The sequence below is a fragment of the Calidris pugnax genome, unplaced genomic scaffold (assembly GCF_001431845.1).
Source record: "Calidris pugnax isolate Ruff unplaced genomic scaffold, ASM143184v1 scaffold18, whole genome shotgun sequence".
Lineage (NCBI taxonomy): Eukaryota > Metazoa > Chordata > Aves > Charadriiformes > Scolopacidae > Calidris > Calidris pugnax.
Genome location: NW_015090812.1, coordinates 5,012,310 through 5,034,800, shown reverse-complemented (window position 1 = coordinate 5,034,800; position 22,491 = coordinate 5,012,310). Strand labels below are relative to the sequence as shown.

Here is a 22,491-nt window from a genome sequence, read left to right as displayed (position 1 = left end):
TTTTACTGGATCTCTGTGCTCTCAGTGCTGTATTCTACAAGCAATAGAGATCAGCTTGTGAAAAACAATTGCCTCTTCCCACCACATTCTAGTACCCCGGTTTTTATCTTGTAACCTTACTGTTTTTTGCAACACTATTCTCCTGGGCCACTGCCAGTCAAATCAAAGGCTCTATACGAGTCCCCATCAAGCATTTTGGGTTTGTCTTCAGTGCAAGCAAGTCTGTTATTTCCCTTGACAAATGGCTGTCTCACATTCTGCTATTACCTCTCACAAGTTAATACAAGTAACGATTATTATTGGCTCTCTGGTGATACTGAAATCAGCTGCATGCCACTTAAGGCAAAAGGCCTGTATTCATTCACAGCTTTTAATACAAATTTAAGATGATGAGGTACATCTCTCCATTAGGCATCAGTTGCCTGTGGCGATTTGATTTCTTATTTGAAATAAACTCTGGAGGATTTCTACACCCAATACGCGGTTTCTCCATGTACACAATATAGGGCAGGGCAGAATTCATAATTGTCTTTCCCAGTTCTTCAGACTATACTGCCATGTAGCTACCTGCTCTCTTGTGCTGTAGAAAACAATTCTGCCCATCCTAGCTTGAGGAACCTGGAATGTCGTTGTATTATTCTTTAAAAAATAATAAATAAATTACATCTGACTTGACAGGAACACAGTGAAACACAATTATATATTGGGTAGAAAAGAGAAATGTCATTTTTGCTAGGGGGAAAAAAAAAAGCTAAAACAAAAGAATTGAAATTTCATTTCTGCTGAATCCATTTTCTTTTACCATAAAGTTGCTGAGCTGAAAAATCATTATTTGCACTGAGATACTCCATTATACCTGTACAGTTCAAAATCATTGCTCCCTGCTGTGGAAGTTTTTAATTTCTTTTTGCTAGTTACACAAGTTGCCCTAAAACCTGCTTCTGCTACAGTTAAAACACTGCACTGCACATTTATTGGCCAAATAATCCTTCTTTTCAGTTTGTTTTAAATCTGCGTAGTGTTTCCAGACTGCTGGGCTCAAGGGTCATCACCCTGTCAAAAAAAGACCAACGTAGTTTGATGTATTTTGAAAGCATTAAAAATATACCTTCTTTACACATGCACACAATTGCCTTATATGCTAGTAACGAAGCTCACAAACTCTCTGGCCACACCCGGTGACTACATTTCTCTTTATTTTGCAGTTTCAGGGGTTTAAGATACAATAAACCACATTCCACAAATCGCACTTCCAGCACTAGATCACACACGCCCAAAATATGTCACAGTAAAGATTTCTGAAAGCAACATCCAAACAAAGGAAGGGATTGAGCCTTTAGCACAACGAGCTCAAACTACATCAACGCAGTTGCGTTTTTTGCCGGAATATTGTGCTTTTTTTCTTGGAACTATTACACTTTGAGACAGAACGAAATCACAAAGGCATTCGCTAGTGTCATGGTCCAGCAAATTACAGTGCAGTGGGCGGATATTCAACTCCAGGTTCTGACATCAGAAAGTCTTCCCCACTCAGAGGGGTTCACAGGCCTAAGGTAAAGCCATAAAACTACTCAGAATTTTCACCCCAAGACAGCAAACTCTCCGTATCCACCTAATTTACACTTCCAGATGCAATTTGCAACCACTCTCTGGAGCTGGGCTGCACAAAAGAAGTGTGTGATCACAAAGGCATCCAGTGTTTGTCGTTTCACAGACTGGCAGAAGCTGTTCTCCCATGTATCTCAGAGAGATACCAGCTCTGCGTGTGGCCAGTGCGCACGCAGTTCTGCACAGGCAGATGCAGAAGTTGTATAATTTTTGACATACTGGAAGAACATTTGAGATGTCAGGCATTAAAAATTGTTCCTCCCTTCAAAGAATGATGCAACAAACCCTCCACAGAATCACTTAAACAGGACATCTTTGCCATTTTTCATCGGCTGTTATGTTTTATTTATATATTTATTTATTTATGTTTTGTCCATCAGTCTTCCTATTTTTTAAGTTATACTTTGTGGTTGAATCTGAAACCAGAAAAATTATCACCACACACGCACCCATTTAGCACAAAATTAAAAAAAAAAAAAAAAAATCGACAACAAAATGCAGAAAGAAAATCTAATAATCTTGGCACTAATATTGGCCAACACTCACATTTTGGCTCCTGATATTTTTTATCTTTCTGAGACAGAGCTCCTCCAAGTCTTGCACGTCAGATTTTGCCTCCCAATGAAACATGCAGCTGATTCCTCTTTTCCTGCAACAAATCCACCACCAGGCAGTCAATCCGAGTAGATCCTAACCTGGAGAGGTGAAACTATGGGACACAGTGAGAGGAAAACCTGCAGGAGAATTGGCTCTTGTGCTTCCAGAAAAGATGGATTTGGGACAGCAACCCCCCCAACACCCCATACACCATCACTGGTGGTGGTGGTGGAGAAGGCTGCAGGCAAAGGCTGCCCCTGGAAGGGCTCTTGGTCCTTCACCCAGCACCCACCAAAAGCACAGGGAAAGCAGGTTATGACTGCAAGGCCTTCTCTTCCTCCTCCTCCTCCTCCCCTGCCTGGCAGCTTTGCTTCCTCCAGGTGCTCTCCCTCCATTTACAGGTTTGACACAAAATCCACCCGCCCGTGGAGGGTCTCTGGAGGACCTCCAGCTGTCAGGCAGAAACACACTGCCTTCTGCTCCACCGTACAGAAAAACTGAGGTCTGTGTCTACAGGATGGTGACAATGACTCAAGATATCTGGGGACTGATATTATTTTTTTTAACATAAGAAAAAAAAAGCCTATTCTTGCTTTATAAGATATTCCCCCCCCCCCCGTATCTGGTACCTTCTAATTGGTTTTAACGTTTCCTGCTGTTCTTGACAAAACACCTCTTTCTGCAGCGCAGGAATTTATAATTAAAAATGCAACATTATCTGTGGAAATAACATTTGCAACACTATACAATTTTTTTTCTTCAGCGTAACTCACATTAACACTAGGTGCACTTACAATATTTATTCAGATTTTTGTTGTTTTGTTTTGTTTTGTTTTTTTTTAATTATTGGATGAGGAAATATATAATGTTAACACTCCAGCACATTAAACAAACACACCAGTTTCCTACAACAGAGACTTCTGCCTTTGGACTACATGATAATGCACCACCACAAATGAAAAGATAAATTTTACTCAAGAAAGGAGAAGGAGGTTTCTTGGTGAGAAAGGTGACTAGCACGAGCAGTTCTGCTGCGAAGGCGGGGGGTTGTCTGTGAGTCGCATGCTCCTTCCCAAAGTGCCCCTGGAAGGGTCCGATTCTATACTCTCCGACATCTTCTCACAGATTATATCCACCAGACGCTCAAACACCTGCCTCACATTGATGTTTTCTTTGGCACTGGCTTCAAAATAGTCAAAACCTGTGAGGAAAAAGTAGAAAAAAACCCCTAGGTTGGACTAGATGGTCTCCAGAGGTCCCTTCTAACCCCATATCATTCTGTGAAATCAGTAGAGACTGATGATAATGGAGATGGTTTTTAAAATACTAAAACAATTTTTTCAGAATTTCCCTTAAGGAAACAAGACATTAGATGGTTCTTAAACTTGGTTGATTCCCACAATCTCAGAACAGTGCGAAGAAATACTTCTAAAATTCATCAAGCATCACTAAGTGTCAAGGGGATAAATGGATCCTTACCACTGCCCTGGTAACCACATCTGCAGATGGTACAGACCTGAATGAACCCAGGACAAGGGAGTCAGATTCTCCCCTTACTTCTTTTCAAAGGGAAAGGGAAAGACAAGTCATCTTAACTGATCAGTCCATCACTGCTGGTAGACTGAGTCACCTTGACATGTGAGATGAGTAGGTACCTACCCCATTTTAACACTTTTTAAAAATCATGGGACAACGGGTGAAGTGATGGTGGAGATGTTTGCCTCGTTACTAACTAAGGACAGCTGTCCTGCATCAGAGGAGGGCTCTGTCTGCCCCACTTGCTGTCTTTTTGATGATGGTTAAAAATTTATATAAAAGGCACAAGAAATCAAAGAACTGAACTTAGATATTTGTCAGTCTAATGTTGGTTTAGCTTCTGCTGTGGCATAATCTGTTTTATCTTGGCTCACGTTCAGGTCGATAACAATTTCTTAATCTGATTAGGAAATGATTTCAGTGATGCTAATGTCACTATACAAACTGAGATTAACATGCTGAAGGATAAATTCTACGTGAATCATTATGATGAAAGCTAGCAGTTTAAGCAGTTCGATAGTCAATTAAAAAGATTCCTCCCACCTAACACACCAAGTAATTCCAGATAATGCTGTACACATTAGCACAGTTAAGATAAGGGAAAACTGACTGATAAAACCAGATACACTTTTCAGCCCTTTTAAAAAGAGCATTTAGTATTTTGGGAGGCTACAGAAGAGGAGGACTGGGACCACGCTTTCCAAAGGCAGGGGTTGCTTTTGTTTCTCCAGGGAGAGGAGAGGTCGGGCAGAGAAATGGGGATTCTTCAGCAGAACAGTTTCCTACTGATGGAGCCAGTTGCTATGGTAACTCTGCACACGCCTGTGTTTGGAAGTGTCCCATACCTAAAGGGTTCAGATTCGAGATGCCAAGATTGTCTTTAAACAAACAGGTGAATTTTGGTGGGGAGCAAAAAACACGGGAAGTCCAAAGAGGAGTGGGAATTCCAGTAAAACTCTCTATTTGCTGTTACATTGTTCTGGACAAATTTTCAATTACTAACAGTGTGATTACTCTTGCAAAATATGTGGGTGCACATGCATTCACAACGGGTTTGAAAGTCTGTGAGCCAGGAACCGAGTTTATTCACATTCATATTTTCAAAAGCAAATTATATGGTGTAAAAAAGAGCCCATAACTGATTTTGCAAACTAACCATGTCTTTCTTTGCTTTGCTAATCCTACATATAAAGAGTTATTATTACAATAATAAAAAACATAGGAAATTAGAGGGTTTAGTTTGATATTTGCTCATTATTTGTTTATGATGGCAGTGCCCCCAGTGATGAATGGGACCCCTTTGTGCTCAATGTCTGTTGAATTTATACTTGAAGGCTCAAAACCCGCAGGCCTTTGCAGACATGATTTTTTTTTTTTTCCTTTTTTGCACATGAAACATGAAAAAATAATCTGATTGCTCTTAACGCTTTGGAACAGGGACCACCCTTTTGTTTCTATCACGCAGGTCCCTATCACAAAGCCACACTTTATACCCATCTATGAGCAGGGTTTCTACACCTTCCCTTCATTAAAAAAACCAAACCAAAACAACAATAACAAAACCTCTAACTAATAAATACTCATTACCTAAGATTTAACCATAATTGGCAATTTGATCAAGGTCACACTTTACCACAATGTATTGGAACTCCAGTACCCCCAGTTTAACAATATATTATGCACCTTCCAGTTACTGCTTAAGAATTGAAGACAACGTTGGATTTTATAAATTGGGGGGTGACGGTGATTCCTTTGGGTCTTGGAAGAATCTCTACTCTTACAAGTTAAACAAGTATTTACCTCGTGCCCACTATAAAAGTCTCCACTGTTAACTGAATTAAATTTTAACAGGATTTATTTGCGCTATGAATTCCTTAAGAAAAGACAACAGTATAGTTAAATCTTAACACAGAAGCCCTGGTGCCATATTAAAAAGATCATATATGCTATAATATATAATGAAAAAATGATAAGTTATTGAGAAATTAGGATGAGTTTATTTTGCTGTGCATTCTAAAATTTTCCTTGCAATCCCAGCTTCCTCTCAATGGAATTGTTTTGCTTTGTCTATCCCACATCAGTAACATAACATCAATTCCCTTCCTGGACAGAGAAGCCTGGTACATTTTTCAACTATATTTTACTCAAGTCTACAAGTTTAGATGTATAAACTTCTTTTTTCATTGTTTAGTTTAAAAACAAAAAATAAAATTCTTCTACAAAAATCAATGTTTGCATTCTGGAAATGACTATATGGTACTTGGAGGCCTGGAGACAGAATTGTGCTTATGAAAAATTTTTCTCTTTTCATTCTGCTGAGCTAATAAAAGCTGTTCTCTCCAGACAAACTTTATCTTCCTCACATCCCTAGATAGTAGCTTCACAGGCACAGCAACGCTACAAGAAGGTAGTATTCAGCACTAAGCAAGTAAAATATCGACCTAGAATATATTACGCTTCTTAGTTGTGATACCATTATTCACGTATTAGTGCTGGAAGGACTTTTTTATCTTACACACTAAAAGGAGCAGAGTATAAAGAAGCAGAGGAAAAAGAGTAGAAAGAAAAGCTTTGAGGTATACCTAGCTGATCCGCCAGATGTTTCCCCTTCTCCACGGGAACAATTCTTTCATCCTCCATGTCACATTTGTTTCCGACCAGGATCACCTGTGCATTGTCCCAGGAGTAAGTCTTGATTTGTGTGGCCCTACAGCAGGTCAAAAAAAGGTTGGTACATTCCATCAGCTGTGCCAAATTAGAATCATATGTTAAGTATGAAAACAAGTACCATTAATGATAACATCAACATCTCAAGGCTGAATGTTGGTTAAAAGACAAATGACCAAGCTGACACAAAGCAAGAGCACAGACTATGTAATTTATAACACCATTCTATTTTACTAGCCTTAACGTTGTGAGACAATAAAGTTTCTTGTTAAGACTTTGCAAGTGTTTCAAAGATCCTGAGATCCAGACAAAAAGCCAAATTGAATAATTTTTGAAGTCTAGGGACAAAAAAGGCACACTTCTAAAGCTGATTCTCCATGTGTTATCCGTCAGAGGAACAACAATCAATTACACCTCCTCAAGATATTGTCCCTATAGAGAAAGCCATTCAATAGATACACACCCCATGCTACATTTACAACTTCTTATAAAAACACCTAACGATTCAGAGCAGACAAAAAAGATCCTCATTTGCTGCAGAGTTTTAGTCACACCATAAGAAATTGTGTTTTGAGACTCAAACAGATGGAAGCATCAAACCATTTTTGCTTGAACAGGAAAACTGGTTCATGGAGACTGAAAATTGCATAGAAACGTGGAAACACACGCTAAAGAGAAACACAAATTCACTGAATCGGGAAGATACAGGACCAAGGTAAGGCTCTGTGAGTTAATATTTGAACCCAGCAGGATTAAGTGATACCTAAGGCAGGAAACGGCAGATGCAATGACAGACAGCAAGTATCAAATGCCAACTTCAATGACAGAGGGACCGAGTGCAGGGGAGCTTAAGCAGGAGCCCTGGGATGAACTTAAACCCTCTAAAGCTCTCTGGGGCTCATGTGTTGAAACTGGAATGGAGCTCACTGTGGATCCCAAGAGTCTGACCTTAGATTTGGCCTTTTAATAGTTTTTCTCTGGCAAAAAAGATGATTTTTTTTTTCTGTTTATTCTGAGGGACCAGTCCTTTCCCGCCATCCTTGGTGTCACAGAGCCAGCAGCAGAACAGCATTAGTCTGGTAGCATTAATTTTCATCCATTTTTTTCAGACCCAACTTATTTTATCTACACCAAGTCAGCTCTATCTTTTAAGACTCCCTCCTTCCCAAAGGTAATTAGGCTGCTCTGCCAGAAATGATACGCTCCTTCCCTCCTCCAGTCCCTAACTTGCCTTCCCACTCCTTGCCCCTTCACACCAGCCCTCCACACAGGACATTTCAGTTTCAGGCAAACCTGCCATTTCTCCCAGGAGAGCCAGGAGTCCCCTCAGATTTTCACTTGTGTTTAGTTTGCTTGAACTCCCTTAACAATAAAGTACTCGATTCCTTCTCTTTTGAATTAGCAGCAGCCTCCAGCTCTGATCTACTAATGATAATTTTTAATTAGTTTGAGTTGCTTACTTGCCTTTTCCACGGAAAGCAACCAGTCACGTTACTCCACAGATACCTGTGAAAAAGGGGGTCACCTCACTGTGCAACTTGCCTTTAAGCACAAGCCTGTTTGGATCGCAATGGAAAACATAAACCTAAACCAGGCCCTCTGCACAACCAGCAACACACAAAAAACCCCAAAGACTTTGTGCAGTGAACCTTCTTACTCTTCCTAGTGTCCTCCTGGAAATACACTCACTCCAATCCCAATTTTGGCTCCTCCACTCCCACCCTTTTGAGTGCCTCCAGGTGGAACAAGCCTGGTGAGAGCTAATACAAGCCTGTGATGAGTTGATGTGGTGCTCTGGGGTTTCTCAAGGCTCACCACAGAAGGGGGTGACCTCAGAAATCAACTAAAAGCCCAGGAAGATGAAATCTCCCCGGTCTCCCTTCATAAGGAATAGAGAAATAGAAATAAAGTCTCTCCAGATTAAACTTAAAACACCTCTTTCTGGATTCATTTCAGCCCCCTGGGGGGTCGTATAGGGACACAATGCCAAATCTTAGCTATTTAAACAGAATTACTTCGAAAATGAAGAAGAAGGAAAAAAAAAAGCACAAAGAAACTCCCACAGAAACTCATCCTTTTCCTTGTTCTGTACAAGGTAGGGAAAAACCTCACTCACAGAACTCTGACATCTACACTTATTAGGAATAAAAAACAAGCAAACAAAAAAACAAAGTTATGGAGAACAACATCTAAAAGAAACCCTAATCCCCATACAAAAAGAAAGGCAGCAAATTTCCAGAAGCTTTTGGAAAGGCAAATAAATAAATAAATAAATAAATAAAAAGGCCTGTGCAATTGAGATGTTTCAACAACTATCAGGGCAGTCCAACATACACACTGGGGAAAATATATTTCTGTGACACAGTAACAACGCTGCGCCTTATTTGTGCTGAATTCCCCAAATTAACGATAAAGCATGGATCTTATGCTTCACGCTTTGAAGAAAAATAGTTTCAGGTTCACAGTTACATAGATACATCAACAACCTAATTTGGCGATCAGCCTTAAAGATAAATAAAGCTGATGATTTGTGGAACCAGCTGTAACTTAAATGTAAGTTAAATTTAACCAATTTTTTCTTTCCTTCTGTGAAATTGTCTAGATTGTCCAAAGCTGAGTTTCCATAACGTTTTCTATTTCCTTTACAGTATCAAATGCTGAGTATATTCTAGTTTCAGTACAGTTTCAAATGAGCTATAAAACTACTGATTTATCTACACACAAAACTATCAAGCCAATGTCAAATAAGAACTGTCAAAGGAACTTACTGAAAAAGCTGTAGAAACTGAGCTGAAAGCCATGAAAGCTTATTTAACCCTTTTACTCACCCTACAGGAAAGACATCTTATTATTCGAACAAAACAATTAGTTATTTTCAAATATCAGGTAAAATCCATCTTTGCTTTATTAATGCTTTTTCTTGTAAAACAGCCTGACTGTACTGTTGCCACACTGCAGTAAGGAAAATCACTCAGGCTTAATGTTTTAAGGCTTCTCACAATCTGTTGTACCTTTCCCAGTGAAGGAGCAAGAGAACGGGTCATTTCCTAGATATTCCCAAATGCATTGGTATGATATGTGTACCATAACTCATCTCAGCTGCTTTAAGATAATAAGCATTAATTGGGGTGATTCATGTGAACAAGGGAAAGACTGTACTTGACATTCACATACTACCTGGAGAGCTTGTCTAAATACCTGATAAACAGCCACGATCCTCCTCAGTCAGGAGAAAGAGTGCCTTCACCTGGTTGAGGTGAAGCATTTCTGGAGTGACACAAAGCAAACCAGAATCCTCTTTAGGACATCCACCCATAAAGAAGGGTGCAGTAAAAAGATCACCGAAGGAAGAGATCATTCGGCAGACTGGAAGAGACATTCTCATTTCCTTTCTGGGCAGGTGAGGCCAGGTCAGGAGGCTGTTAAAACAGTCATATGCCAATGAGCCAGCATCCATGGTTGGAGCTCCAACATGGAGCCAAACTCCAACATCCCCCCTAAACCTGCCTCCCATGGAGCTTTGTGAAAAGGCTTGGAGAATAATAAGGCTGGTGAGCACAACCTGCTGCGGCAATTTGCCAGCTAGGAGGAGGATATAAACTCTAAGATGATGGAGAGGTCTAGAAGGGAAAAGACTTCTCTCTGGGGGAGAGCTGACTGCACAAGGCTACCTTCCCACAATTCCAGTGTAATTAGGAAGATGAATTTTGAGATCTATGTGCACACCCTCACACACACCCTTCTGCTCAACAGAAGGTAAGAGTTTGCCATGGGAGAGGGCTTACTTGGAGTGCTAGGTCTCTGGTTCAGCTGTTCGTTCGTGCTTTTGGCTTGTTTTCTGTAGGGAACTCTGCAGGAAGAGATGGTACAAAAGAAAGCAGTGAGGTGGGCCAAGATTCATGTTGACAGCCTGCTTAGTTCCGCATCTTAAAACCACCACCTGAATCACTAAACAGCAATAGGCAGGGCACCGGCAAGAAGTAACGGGCTTTAAAACTGGAGAATGTCCTACTGTAAGACACACAGATGACTACTGTACTCAACTCAACCCATTCCAAGGTTTTAATTTCAAGGCGACAATTTTAGGACCAAGGAATTATGTTCAGGTGGGAAGTTCTTACCAGCCAATGAAAATGGACTGGGATGGGCAGCAGCCAAAAGTTAGTGGAAGGGGCATCGCCTCAGATTTTATTTGCTGATGATTGTTTTGAAGTATCCTCCTAAGCTTGATTTTATTTGCTTTATGATCACATGGCAGGTGGCTTACTCATGTTTTTATGCCAGAGAAACACTCAGATTTTATCCACACGGTATTTTAGAAGTAACTGGGAAGGTTAACAGGTTCCTTACTGGATTTAATTCACATTAACCGAGTACTTCTGGTTTATTCTCAATATCTAAAAGGTCAGCCGATCTGCTGCATCATGCTGCATTTATGACAAAATACTCAACAGTATTCTTTATTTAGTGTAGCTGAAAAACTGAGAAACACATCACTAGCCAGCTAGGGTAGCAGGAAACTTAAAAGAAAGGATGTGTAGGATTAATTGCCATAATTTCTGGAAACTCGCAGGATGTAAGAAGCCCTGGGATGAGCTTGGCTGTTAGCTTTTGCTTATATTCTACGTGGATGCCTCATTTAATTTCAGTGAGGGCTGAAGTATGGTCTTAGAACCAGCATTGTTTGTTGTAGCCTCACCTAAACCTCTGCAAGCTGAGAGGCAACTCACACATTGGGCCACACACCTTCCTTGCAAGGTCAAAAAGCAGCTTCCAACTTTGCCATTTCCTGGGAATCTAGGAGGAACACTACTGAGGGTGACAGCTTCATAGGTGGACAAGAGGTGATTCAGGCACTTGTCCTCCCATCAGATTGTCTCACGTCCCAAATACTGTGGGTCCAGCCCTCTCCCTCTTATGGAGGTCCTCCCTCTTGGGCACAGCAGGCAGAGTGGGAAGTGTCCTGTCCACACAGGATGGATGAAGCAAGGTAGAGCTGACCATCAGGGGCATGCTGCTGACTTCGCAGCCTGTGCAGCTTCCCAGTTGCTGCCATGGTCTCACCAGCACCAAAAGAGAAGCACTGCAGGACTGCTAAGGCTCTGCTTTTATGGTGAGGCATGCCGCTGCTGTCCTGCACTTGACCTGAAGAAGGGACTAGGCTCATGGAGATAAAGGCTCTGAGCTAAAGGAGCTCAAGTAGTAGACACCTTAATTTTCCAGGGAGAGCAGAGTTTCTGATTGAGAACCAAATCCAGTGTAATGTTTACTTGAAGCATAACTGTGTCACCCAGCATGGTGAAAAAAAACCCAAACCCCAAATCCTACCTACTCACTATGGTAGCACATGGCAGAGGCTGATACAGCAGCACCATAAAAAGCTTTTGTCCCCTTTTGTTCTATTTCTTGTCCCTCCCTAAGTTTAGAAAGCAAATGTGCAGACTGGGAAAAAAAAACCAACCAAACAACTTCTCTGGGCTGCATTGCCACTAGAGGACTCTGCTGGCACAGCGATGCTGGCTCTGCTACAGCCCGCATCTCCTCTCCTGTGGACCAGCTTCAGAAAGGAAGGAAATGCATTACCACTGGCTGGCTGATTTTATCTGCCCGGCTGCATCACTTGGGCTCGGGATCTTAAAACTGGTTGGAAGGATTCCTGACATATAGAGCAAAAATAAACTGATGGTTCACCTCTGTCCTTTGGCTGAGAAGGTGCTCTTAGCAAGGATATTCGTTTGGCCCCCATGGCACAGGGAGACATGAATTCAAATATCCAAAGCTGACCTTTCCTAATTCTTACTCGTGCACCATCGCCTTTGATGGAACAGAGGTTACACCACTTCCAATACAAAGCTTCAGGTTAAACTCCACCTGCACAAACTTTAAAACAGTAGCAGATTTGGTATTTTTTAGCAAACTTAAGACTGCTAAGCCAAACTTATTACAGAGGAACTACAAGACAGACAGGTGAACTGGTCATAGGTACCCTGTTTCATCAGGGAACCAAGCAGAAAATATTTATAGTTCAGTGAAAGATGTTGCCCTAGCTCACATGCCTGCACTCCCATGGGAAAAAAATCCCTGCACAGGCACTTGGAGAAACAGCTTCATCTGATCTTGGTGGAGGGTGTGCCATGTGGAGGAACCCAGTTTTGGCAAAGCCTTTGGGTTTGTATTTCTAGCAAGGAAAAACAAAAAGTATTCCTCTATCATTAGCTGCTGACAGACACCTCAGGAGAGGTGTTGCCGTTCACCTTCTGCAGCATCGTGTCCTCATACTGGAGATGGGGTTAAAGTGGAGACTACAGCTTTAGATGTGATGATCATGACCAAGTGCTTCAGTGGACAATGAGAACAAATAACAGGCAGCCTTGGAGGAAGGCCAAATTGCTAGAAACAACAAACCATATTGTTGTGGCTTTTGAGTTACAGCCTGGAAGATTAAGGAATATAGAATAGGTGTTCAACAGAAAGCCCTACTGAGCTGGATGCTAAGAGCCAATGCCGCAGCCAGTGCATGTTCCAGGAGAAAGAGCCTCTTCTGATTTGTTAGATAAAAAAAATTTTAAGTCACCTACACGCCCCTGGGAGGTCACTGAGATCATTGCAGATCAATCTATCAGATTTGAGATATTACATTAACCACCGCATTGCCTTTCTTTGCACGCTGACCTTACCTACCTGCAGTTTATAGCAACAGGGTAAGAAGCTGAAAGGATTGTAAGAAATTCGAGGGGAGCCACAGAGGTACTGGTTCTGAGAGTAAACACAGCCGTTGCCCTCCCTCCCCACGGCCTGTATTTCCTACATAAGTTTGGTGTCCCTTTGAGAGGATGCCATGGCAGAAGGTGAGCTCCAGTAACTTGAGGGTCCAGCCTTCTGCTTATCTGTGCTGCTCCTGAGGCCACTATCTCACAGGAGCAGCTCAGATGTTTTCACCCCAGGCTCTGTGCTGGGTCCCTGCTGAGAAAACACCTCCCATCAGCTGCAGGCATTGCCCATGGCCACAGCAACACGTGCTCTGGCTCTTCTGGGAAGACCTCTACTCTTCCTGCTCCATACATCTACTTGTCTGGAAGGCAGGAGAGCAGGAAGAAGGTCTAGGCCACAGCTCTGCTTCCAAAATCAGATCACAGCGTGGGGTGAGATGGGACATTTCTTCCTGAGGAAGAAGACAGGTGGCATGAGCTGCAGGGGGGAACTCCAGGTAGGGAAAGGAAAGTGCACACCAAAATGCAGCTTTGATACTGCCATGGAGTTTTTAAAGTGACTGACCTGGCACTTTCTTTTTTTCAATGTAAGCCAAAAGCACTTCCTGGCTTTTTGTCATCAGAAAGTCCAGAAATCTGATGTTTCTGCAGTTGCACTGAATGAAGTGGAGCCAGAGAATCTTTTTCATAGCTAGTTTTAGGGCCAAGTCCCCACCCTTCCCATTTAATAGACAATTGCTTCTCCCCCATCCCACCATCCCACACTGAGCTCTGCCCTACAGAGTTGTTCAGGTGCCTTCTGTACTGAGGGGTAACAGACAGGTCCCTTTCCAAGGGCACGCTTGCTTTCTGTTCTAAACCTTGCTCTTCCTCCTCTTATTACAACTACAACTAATTTAAACTTCACAAGTTTTAAATGGCTAAAGTGAGATTTTTAATTATCTCAAGTTAGGCAGGGTGAGCACTGTTCCATGTGTCTACACTTGTAGGTTCCAACACCATCACTTTTTAAGGCAGTTCAAAAAGACTTAGACTTAGTAGATTTTAAGTGAGATTTGACTCAAGCAACCACTGTTAAACTGGATTGTTTTAGCAGCATAGCCAGAAACCTTATAAACCCAAATAATGCATTAAAGGATTAATTTCTTTACAGTAAATTAGGACTTTTAAAAGCACCAATTGCTATCGTATGCTACTGTATTTGAATTATAACTTTTTCATGAAAGTGAAGCTGTAGAACTTTTTCTAAGGCGAGTTTAAAAAACAAGCTATTCATCCCAGAGTTTAGACGAAGAGGAAGGAATATGGTGATGCAAATCACTGTGGAAAGTGGGATGTCAAATGTTCTCAACAAAGAATTGTGAGGAGAGAATTGGCCAACAAACCAACCAACCCAACAACAACAGAAACTTATTTCCTACCAGTCCTGCACTGCATTGAAAGAGTCTTCACTGGTGATATCATACATGAGGATGAAGCCCATGGCCCCTCGGTAGTAGGCTGTAGTGATGGTCCTGTATCTTTCCTGTCCAGCTGTATCCTGGAACAGAAAGGAATATTCAGGCTTTAAGACTTCAATTCTCAGAAACAGGAATTATAGTTAGGTCCTATATCTAAAATAAGGCAAGCATTTTCTCTTATTATATATTTTAGATTTCTCATTTGCTCCCACTGAAATGAACTCTACTTAGATTTTAGCATTAATTGGGCTTTTGCATCAACTATGACTTGTTAAATGCATTTTGACACATGTACTATTAAAAAAATAACCAAAGATGTCAACCCTTTAATTGTTCTTCTCTGCCTCAGCCTCAATGCAATAATAAAATCTTAGCAGAGTTCACTGAAAGCTGACACTTGAAAGCAGAAGCAATGGAAAACAGCCCAGGACTGTACCAGGCAAAAGACCTTTAGTGTTGCAATTTCACGTCACAGTCAGGAAAATGTCCTGGCGATAGATGCTGCAGGTGACTTGGTTCTTACCTGAGGTTAAAGACAACAATTAAAGACTTGATGCAATGAAAATTGTTCTAAAAAGTGAATTTAATGTAGAATGTACCAACCACAATGTCTGAGGTGCACATACTAATTTGAGATTTGCTAATCCTCTTCTCTTGGTTCAGCTTAAATTCTCTCTCTAGAGCGCTGAAGAATACTTTTACCTGCAGTTGTCATTTGTATGCTCAGCCTGGCAACACAAATGTGAAACTCTGGCATGTACAACAGAAGCATTTTGAGACCTCTCACAGCTGGAAAACACATCAACTACCATCTGTTGGATGCCAACAACATTTATTCAACACACTTTGGGTGCCTGCTCTTTAACCGAGGAGTACTTCTACATCAGATCCAGCGGTCCTGCAGCCAATCCATTTACCCTGGACCCTCCTTCTGAACCAGGGAGATAAGTGGTGTGCTGAATGTATCTCTCATTCAGGAGGTACCTATCACTTGAACAAGCACATTCCATCCATCTTTTGGCAAATGGCAACTCTGAGAAAGAGCTGCAGGGAGGCAAAAGGCCCTACCTTCAAAACCCATGTTCAGCGTAAGGTGTTGACTGCTACTTACTGTTATGGGTCAGCAGTTCTGAAAGGAATGGTCTCTTTAGTCCTCCAAAACCCACACTTAAGAAGCCATTTACCGCCCCTGGTTTAAAATGAGATTAAAGTTTCTTTTCTCTAGAGAAAGAGACCCTAATGGACTTATCACTCTGGTGCGATAAGTCACTTATCAGCTAGTTGGAAGAGTAAAATAAGGCCACATAGAACTCTCTTGCAGGAGTACAGAGCCAGCTTCTGATCAGACACAGCACACCACCACAACCCCAGAAAACACACAAGGTGCAGTGGGTGGGAAATGACTTAGCTTCAAAATCCTCCAGTCCATCATTCCCACACATGCAGCTCTGTTTTCGCTGCGTGCAAGAGGCAGCGTCGGCCCTTCCAGAACACACGCTGGCCAGTCTCTGAGAGGGGAAAACATCAATGATCACCTGTTGTTCTGCACCAGAATATCACAGAGGCTCTCAGTGGGAGGAAAGCACTTTTAAATACACTCCCTGCAGCTTGCTTAAAAGGCTCTGGCTATTGCACTACCATGAGACTATCCACAGCTGTAACACACCACAAATTTCCCAGTGGAGAGATTATGCAGCATGAATCTTGCTGTTTCTCCACCCCACTTCTGGAAAGAGATGGGATTTTCTCCCTGAAACTTGTGCATTTATTTCAAGACAGGGCAGTCCATTGGCTGACAACGGCCAGGCATTGCACACTGACAGAGAAAGAGTCCTCCTGTTCCCTCCTGACAAGAGTACCTAAATGAGGTGGACCCACAGCCTGAGTGACCATTTCTTCTCCTGCCATTGATAAATTCATCACAGAGCACTCTGGTGTCCACAGACACCACATCCTCGCTGCTAAACAGCTAAACCAGCTGTGCCAGCTAGATCCTGACTGTATTTCAAGTGAGAAAGGTCTCAGCAGCAATAGCATCCTTCTGTTTCTTCAGAGACGTGGTAGTTGCTTTATTTTAGCCTGATTTCCTAAGGACATGAGGCTTATTAAATCATCTGTCTCCACATGTACATGTTCATTATAACTCTACTGACTTTTGATCAAATTTGACTGAGGGGAAACACTCTCAAAGGTACTTTCTTACAAACGTCATGGAAATAGTTGGTGAGGTGACAAAGAGAGACCTTAAGCATACCTTAGCTGGGGGAAAAAGCTTAACTGCAATACCTATCTTTTTCAACAGAGGATCCACAGGGGAGGGGCCCTCTTCATCCCTCATTAGGAGAAAGCCCTAAATCAGTATTAGTAACTTCTCAGATCCTGCAACCAACAAAAAGAAACAAATCCATAGGACGTCGGGGCTTCTTCAGCTCTCATGCTCACAGCGTTATTGTTTTACACCTGCATTCCCAGGTTCTTGTGTCTCCCAAATCTCATCTTCTATTTTCTGCCCTGTGTTTAACTAGCGCTCATTTTGATTTAGGGCATGAGGCCATGACCAGGCAGTAAGCAACCGCAAGGCACGTTGTCTAGCTACACACAGAATAATTTAGAAAGAAATTAAATTTGACAAAGGCTCGGAGCAAGGAGTTAGCTCTGAGGATGTACATCCATCCAGACCGTCCTGGGAAGCAGACCCAAGGGACTCTGAGGGTGGCTTCCAAAACCTACCCTGGTACCATCCCGGTGCCTCACCTCAATGAGGAACTGGACTCAGCCCACAGAGTTAATCTGTGTTACAGGCAAACCGTGCTATTGTCCAAAAACTCTGAAATTTAGTAATTCTGGTTTGTTGATTTCAGGATTCTGCCTGTGAAGCTCCTGTGAGGGGTGGTGAGCCCTGATTTATACATGAGCAAGAGACAGGAACGTGGCTGCAGGAGGGACAGGACCCCAAAGGGCTACACACGTTTCCTCAGTCATAACCTGCTCTCTAGTTGGCAATGAACTTACCTCATTAGGATGGCAATTTGCATATTTATTAGTGTATACTTTGGTGCCTGCCTTCTCAGGTTATCAAAGGCAGGGGGGAAGGCATCCTATATGTCATGGTATGTAAAGTTTATTCATAACCTTGACCTGGTAGCAACGTGGTACAATGCAGAGCTGTGATTCATCTCTATGTGAGTCACTGATGGATTCCTCGCCCTGGTTTACTGTACAGGTACAGAGCATGTCGTCTCCCCTTAAAGGTTTTCAGTTGCATTTCTCCAAATCCATTTGAATTTTTACCTCGGGTTATGTTAGCTTCTTAGACAGCTATAAACTGGCTTAGTTTTCCTGACTCACACCACATTTTATGCTAGCTTCAGTGAGCACCACTGTTAGTTCAACACAAATAAAATAAAACAAATTGCAGAATCTGAGCTCAATTTCTTCAGCTTTTACAGTAGGTGCCCTCACATCATTTTAAAACACCATAAACCTTTGGTAATTAGGCATTTCAGTATTTTACGTGCAAGATGTTTATCTAATGAAGGAGCAAATAACTGACGCAGATTGCTTCCCACCCCCCCTCCCCAAGTTGTTTGCAAGATTTCCAGGTAGACCACAAACTCATTAGAAGACAAGTAGATGAGGCGCAGGCAGGGATCAGCAGAAGCTCAGTAGCTCTAATTAAGAGTCTAGCAAATGCCTGGGAAGAATAGCCTGAGCCCTCAGCATTCAGAAGCCTGTTTGGTTGTCCCTGATGAGGAATCAGAAAGCTTGGTTGTAACCAAGCATGGAAGGGTCTCTGGGAGGTATATTTGCACTAATGTGCTAACAGCTCTGTTCTTTTGTAGTTTATATATGCACCAGTCCTTGATACAAACAATTAAAAAAAAAAACCAACCCAGAAGACCATTAGTTGATAGCTTGAAACAAAAATTTGAAGGTTTTGCATTAATGAGCAATCAAAATTCAGTGTTTATCAGAGGAGAAAAAGACCTAAATGCATTTGCATTATGCGCAGATGCCCTTTACTCACAAGACCCATCACCTAAACATTCAAGACAGGAGCACACCAGCTTTTTTTAAATTTACTTGGCTGTCTCAATAGAAACAGCAAGGTACTGAGACAGGAAATACATTTGAATTTTTAAATCACAACAGATGCTCTTTGCTGCAGGTCTGAAAAGTCAGAGTCTCTGATTCCAAACCATCGTTCTTCTAGTGAAGATTTCCAGCCACGAATTCATTGTTCCAAATAAAATGTCACTGAAACTTCTCATCTGTACTGGATTTAATCCCCTCAGCACCATGACTGTTCTATCAGTGTTTGTGACAAACACCCTCTAAAGAAATAAGCCTTTCAATTTTTTTTTTTTTTAAAAAAGGATTATGGTTTGATTTTGTTGGGTTTTTTGTTGCTTGGGTTTTTTTCTCTTTTAAAAAAAGAACAATACATAAGCATAAGAGTCACCTGTTGTCCAGCTGGTTGGCAGGAATGACAAGATGCATGTACTGAGCGCCATCCTTGCTCAGGCTGCCCAGAGTCAGAACTGAGGCTACAACAACCCCAATAAACCAGCACCGACCACAATTTTGGGGCTTCATCAGCTGTGGTGGAATCTCATCATTCCACACCTTGTTTGGAGGTTGGTCAGCCCTGGAGACAGGGAAATCCACTTTCAGCCCCACGGTTATAGGGGCAGCAAGTTGTTATGACATCAAAGTGTTGGGGAACACCTGACTCCCTGCAAACACAGCTCAGTTCTCAGCAAGACTGGACATCTCCTCTTCTCTACAAGACAGATAACCTGAATAAGCAAGGAATAAAGGCACATCCTGAAGGCAGAGGGCTGTTTGTCCTGCTTCAGGCCAGTCTGGGGCTCAGTAATGCTGGACCCCTTCACTTTCCCTTCGATCAGAGCTCCTGGGTATTACATTAACACACATGCATTTCCTTTGCAAAAGTGGATTTTTGAGTGGAAGCCACCAAGAATCAGGTAAACAAAAGCCAACTTGAGAAAGGAGAAAAAAAAACAACCAAGAACCAGAAAGGTGAGTGAAAAGAGTGACCTTGGGCAGACGGGTATGGGCCGTTCATAAGAGAATGCTAACGTTGAGCTTACTGTTCCTGCTGGCAGCTAGAAATAGGAACAAACAGGCAAGCAAGATGAGTCACTGGTTAAGACATGGGAAAGACGTGATGTCATGAAAAGCCTGTGAAGTTTCAATTGCTGCCAGGAGCAAAATAACACCTGGTTCTTTCAGAGCTCAGCTCTGATTAAAACGCTCCAGTTCAACAGATCGTATTAAGTATGGAGTTTTTTTTCCTCTCTTGTTATTGAGTGCTCCCATTGCCCAAGAGTCACTGGAACCTACTTGACATATTTAGATACCTTGAGAGCCAGTTTCATTTGAGCAATATTAGCAATATGAGGCAAACCATTTCTGTTGTGCAAAAAACCAACCCACCAACACAAAACACCCTGTCTTTTTTGTTAAAAAGCTCTATCCTTGCAAACTGTTTTTTAAACATTCCCCTGGCTATCTTCACTTCAGCTCTTTGGAGGTAGTAAATCCAGAAGCCTTGTATAATAAGCCTCAAGTTCCACCTAAAGATGAGCAGGAACTTCTTCACTTTGAGGGTAGCAGAGCCCTGGAAGAGGCTGCCCAGGGAGGTGGTGGAGTCTCCTTCTCTGGAGACATTCAAAACCCATCTGGACACGTTCCTGTGCAACCTGCTCTGGTTTAACCTGCTTTGGCAGGGGGTTGGACTAGCTGATCTACAGAGGTCCCTTCCAACCCCATATCATTCTGTGATTCTGTGATAATTTCAGTACCACCAGTTGCAGATGCTTCACTTTTGCCATCCTATCGTGCTTACCCTATACAGAAGCTCCAACTGCCCTGTTTTCTCTAACATTCCCACACTAACTGCTCCCACCACGAAGATGAAAATTTTACAAAAAGAAAAAAGAGACTTTTAATAGATGCACATCCTACAAGAGCTCAGCAATATCTGGTCAGTCATCAGAGGCCTCAGTCTTCCCCAACACACACTTTAAAAATAGTCCCCTGTAGCTCAGTGGCTCACTGTCCCTTCATGTAAGGCACTGCACTTAATTCTCTTTTTAAAGTACTTTTGTAAACTAAGCTGATGGACAGGGAGGAAAGGTTAGTGTTGGTTAATCTCATCCACCATTAAAACATTTCTGGTGGTTGGGAAGCTCCAGTTCTTTAACTTTGCTCAGTAACTCCACACCATTTAAGACAAAAAACTGAATCACTGAAAATGCAAGGGGGTGCGTTTGCTCAGCAGAATGCAATTTCCAAACTGGAATCAGGCCAAGGTACCGTGATTAACACTCCTGCTTATGACCTAGTAAAATGTTAAAAAAAATATTTCCATTTTCCCCAGTGCCTTGAGATCGTAGTGAAGATTAGCAGCAGTTGCCCTTCCTGATCTGTCAAACAGTAGGGAGGATTGAAATAGGGCTGCTTGTTTATGAACATTATCTGCTCTTCTCATCTTTTTGCAGATTGAGTTTCTCTGTTAGAGCACTTAAAAGACAGTGGCTGCAAAAGAGAAATCAGATGAAGAGGTACACACAAAGATTAAGTTAATTGTGTACATTTCTTAATTCTTACAGAGTTGAAAAGCCGTATTTTTCATGACCAAGAATGAATATGAAAATCAGTCTGATATTTTTTGATTCTTCCTGATCCAGTTATCTTGATAGAAAAATTAAGATAAGCCAGTAATAAAAATAGGTAGCGTCCACACCACATCCCTACTTCCAACTTCCACTTCTTTATCTGCAAATAAACAGAAGGTAACAGCAAACAAAGTTCAGAGGTATGATGCATTTGAAAGCCCATCCCCTGTGGGCAAGTGATAAAACCATCACTGCTATGATAGGAAAAAAACACCATTTAAGTAAATATTACAAGTGAGTTCCTAGAATAAGCAACTTTTTAAGGCTCTACATGCATTTTTATATAAGACTATTTTGCCAGTTCTGTGAGATCTTTTTAGTTGTCCCACATATATCCTTTAATCCTGTTAATCAACCACTGTAAGAACAGCTGTACCATGCACAGATGTCTGAGCAACGTTAGCCACTATAAGCATTATTAATTAGCCAGGGTTGTTGAGAAGCAGATAAATTAATCACAGCCAGAGTACTTCAGAAGCAGCACCACGCTACTGCGAAATGAGCATCCTCAATGGTCCTGCAGGGCAGTGGGTAGACCTGCTGGAGTCTGGCCACCACTGTGTGGGTCACGCTAACCCATAGAGACCTATGGCAGAAAGGAAAAATCTCAATACATTTTGCATCAGCTGCCAAAAGAACAAATGCAAAATCCGCGAGGAGGAAGTTAAAAAGACCTGCGGAACAAATCTGTCTGAATTCAGTAGCCTCGTCCTTTGATCTGGAGAGGAACAAGGAGAGGTGAAGGGAATTAGCATTATGGTGCTATCGGCCTTCCTCCCCCCTCAAACGCACGCAAGCGAAACAGAGCAAAGCCCAGCTCCCAGAGCAGCAGAACAAGACCCAGACTTCCTGGAGCCTATTTCTAGGTGATCAAATGTCATGGTAACCAGCCAGAGAGGGAGGCAGGCAGCGAGAGGGGCTGCGCAAGGCTGGGAGGATGCCGTCCAGCTCCGGTCCCCCCGGCAGCATCGCAGTGGTACCTGGTCCTTGGCAAAACCTTCAGGTAACTCATTCACGAAGCAAATATTTATGTCCGAAGGTGTTCATGAAGCTCAATGACTTTATGCCCAGAAGACCTGTTAGCACCCTGAATTGTCAGAAGACTTAGCACTCTGCTACGAGCATCACTCCTAGGGCTTGTTCTTAGCAAGGGAAGATTTCAGCTTATTTAGTAGTGGATTAGAGCTAAATCTAAGCCTCATGCTTCAC

The 22,491-nt window shown here is 42.1% G+C and overlaps 1 protein-coding gene across 2 annotated transcripts in view; it reads right to left on the bottom strand.

The window, feature by feature from the left end:
* Positions 1-1,174: 1,174 nt before the first annotated feature.
* The window catches only part of RAB3B (RAB3B, member RAS oncogene family), a 53,034-nt gene continuing 31,717 nt past the window's right edge, over positions 1,175-22,491 (bottom strand). For both annotated transcript variants that reach the window (XM_014939513.1, XM_014939514.1), the window contains exons 3-5: positions 14,540-14,658; positions 6,324-6,448; positions 1,175-3,406 (exon numbers count right to left, since the gene is read on the bottom strand). In XM_014939513.1, coding sequence (XP_014794999.1) covers positions 3,219-3,406; positions 6,324-6,448; positions 14,540-14,658 — 432 coding nt within the window. In that variant the 3' untranslated portion in view covers positions 1,175-3,218. The remainder of the gene's footprint in view (positions 3,407-6,323; positions 6,449-14,539; positions 14,659-22,491) is intronic.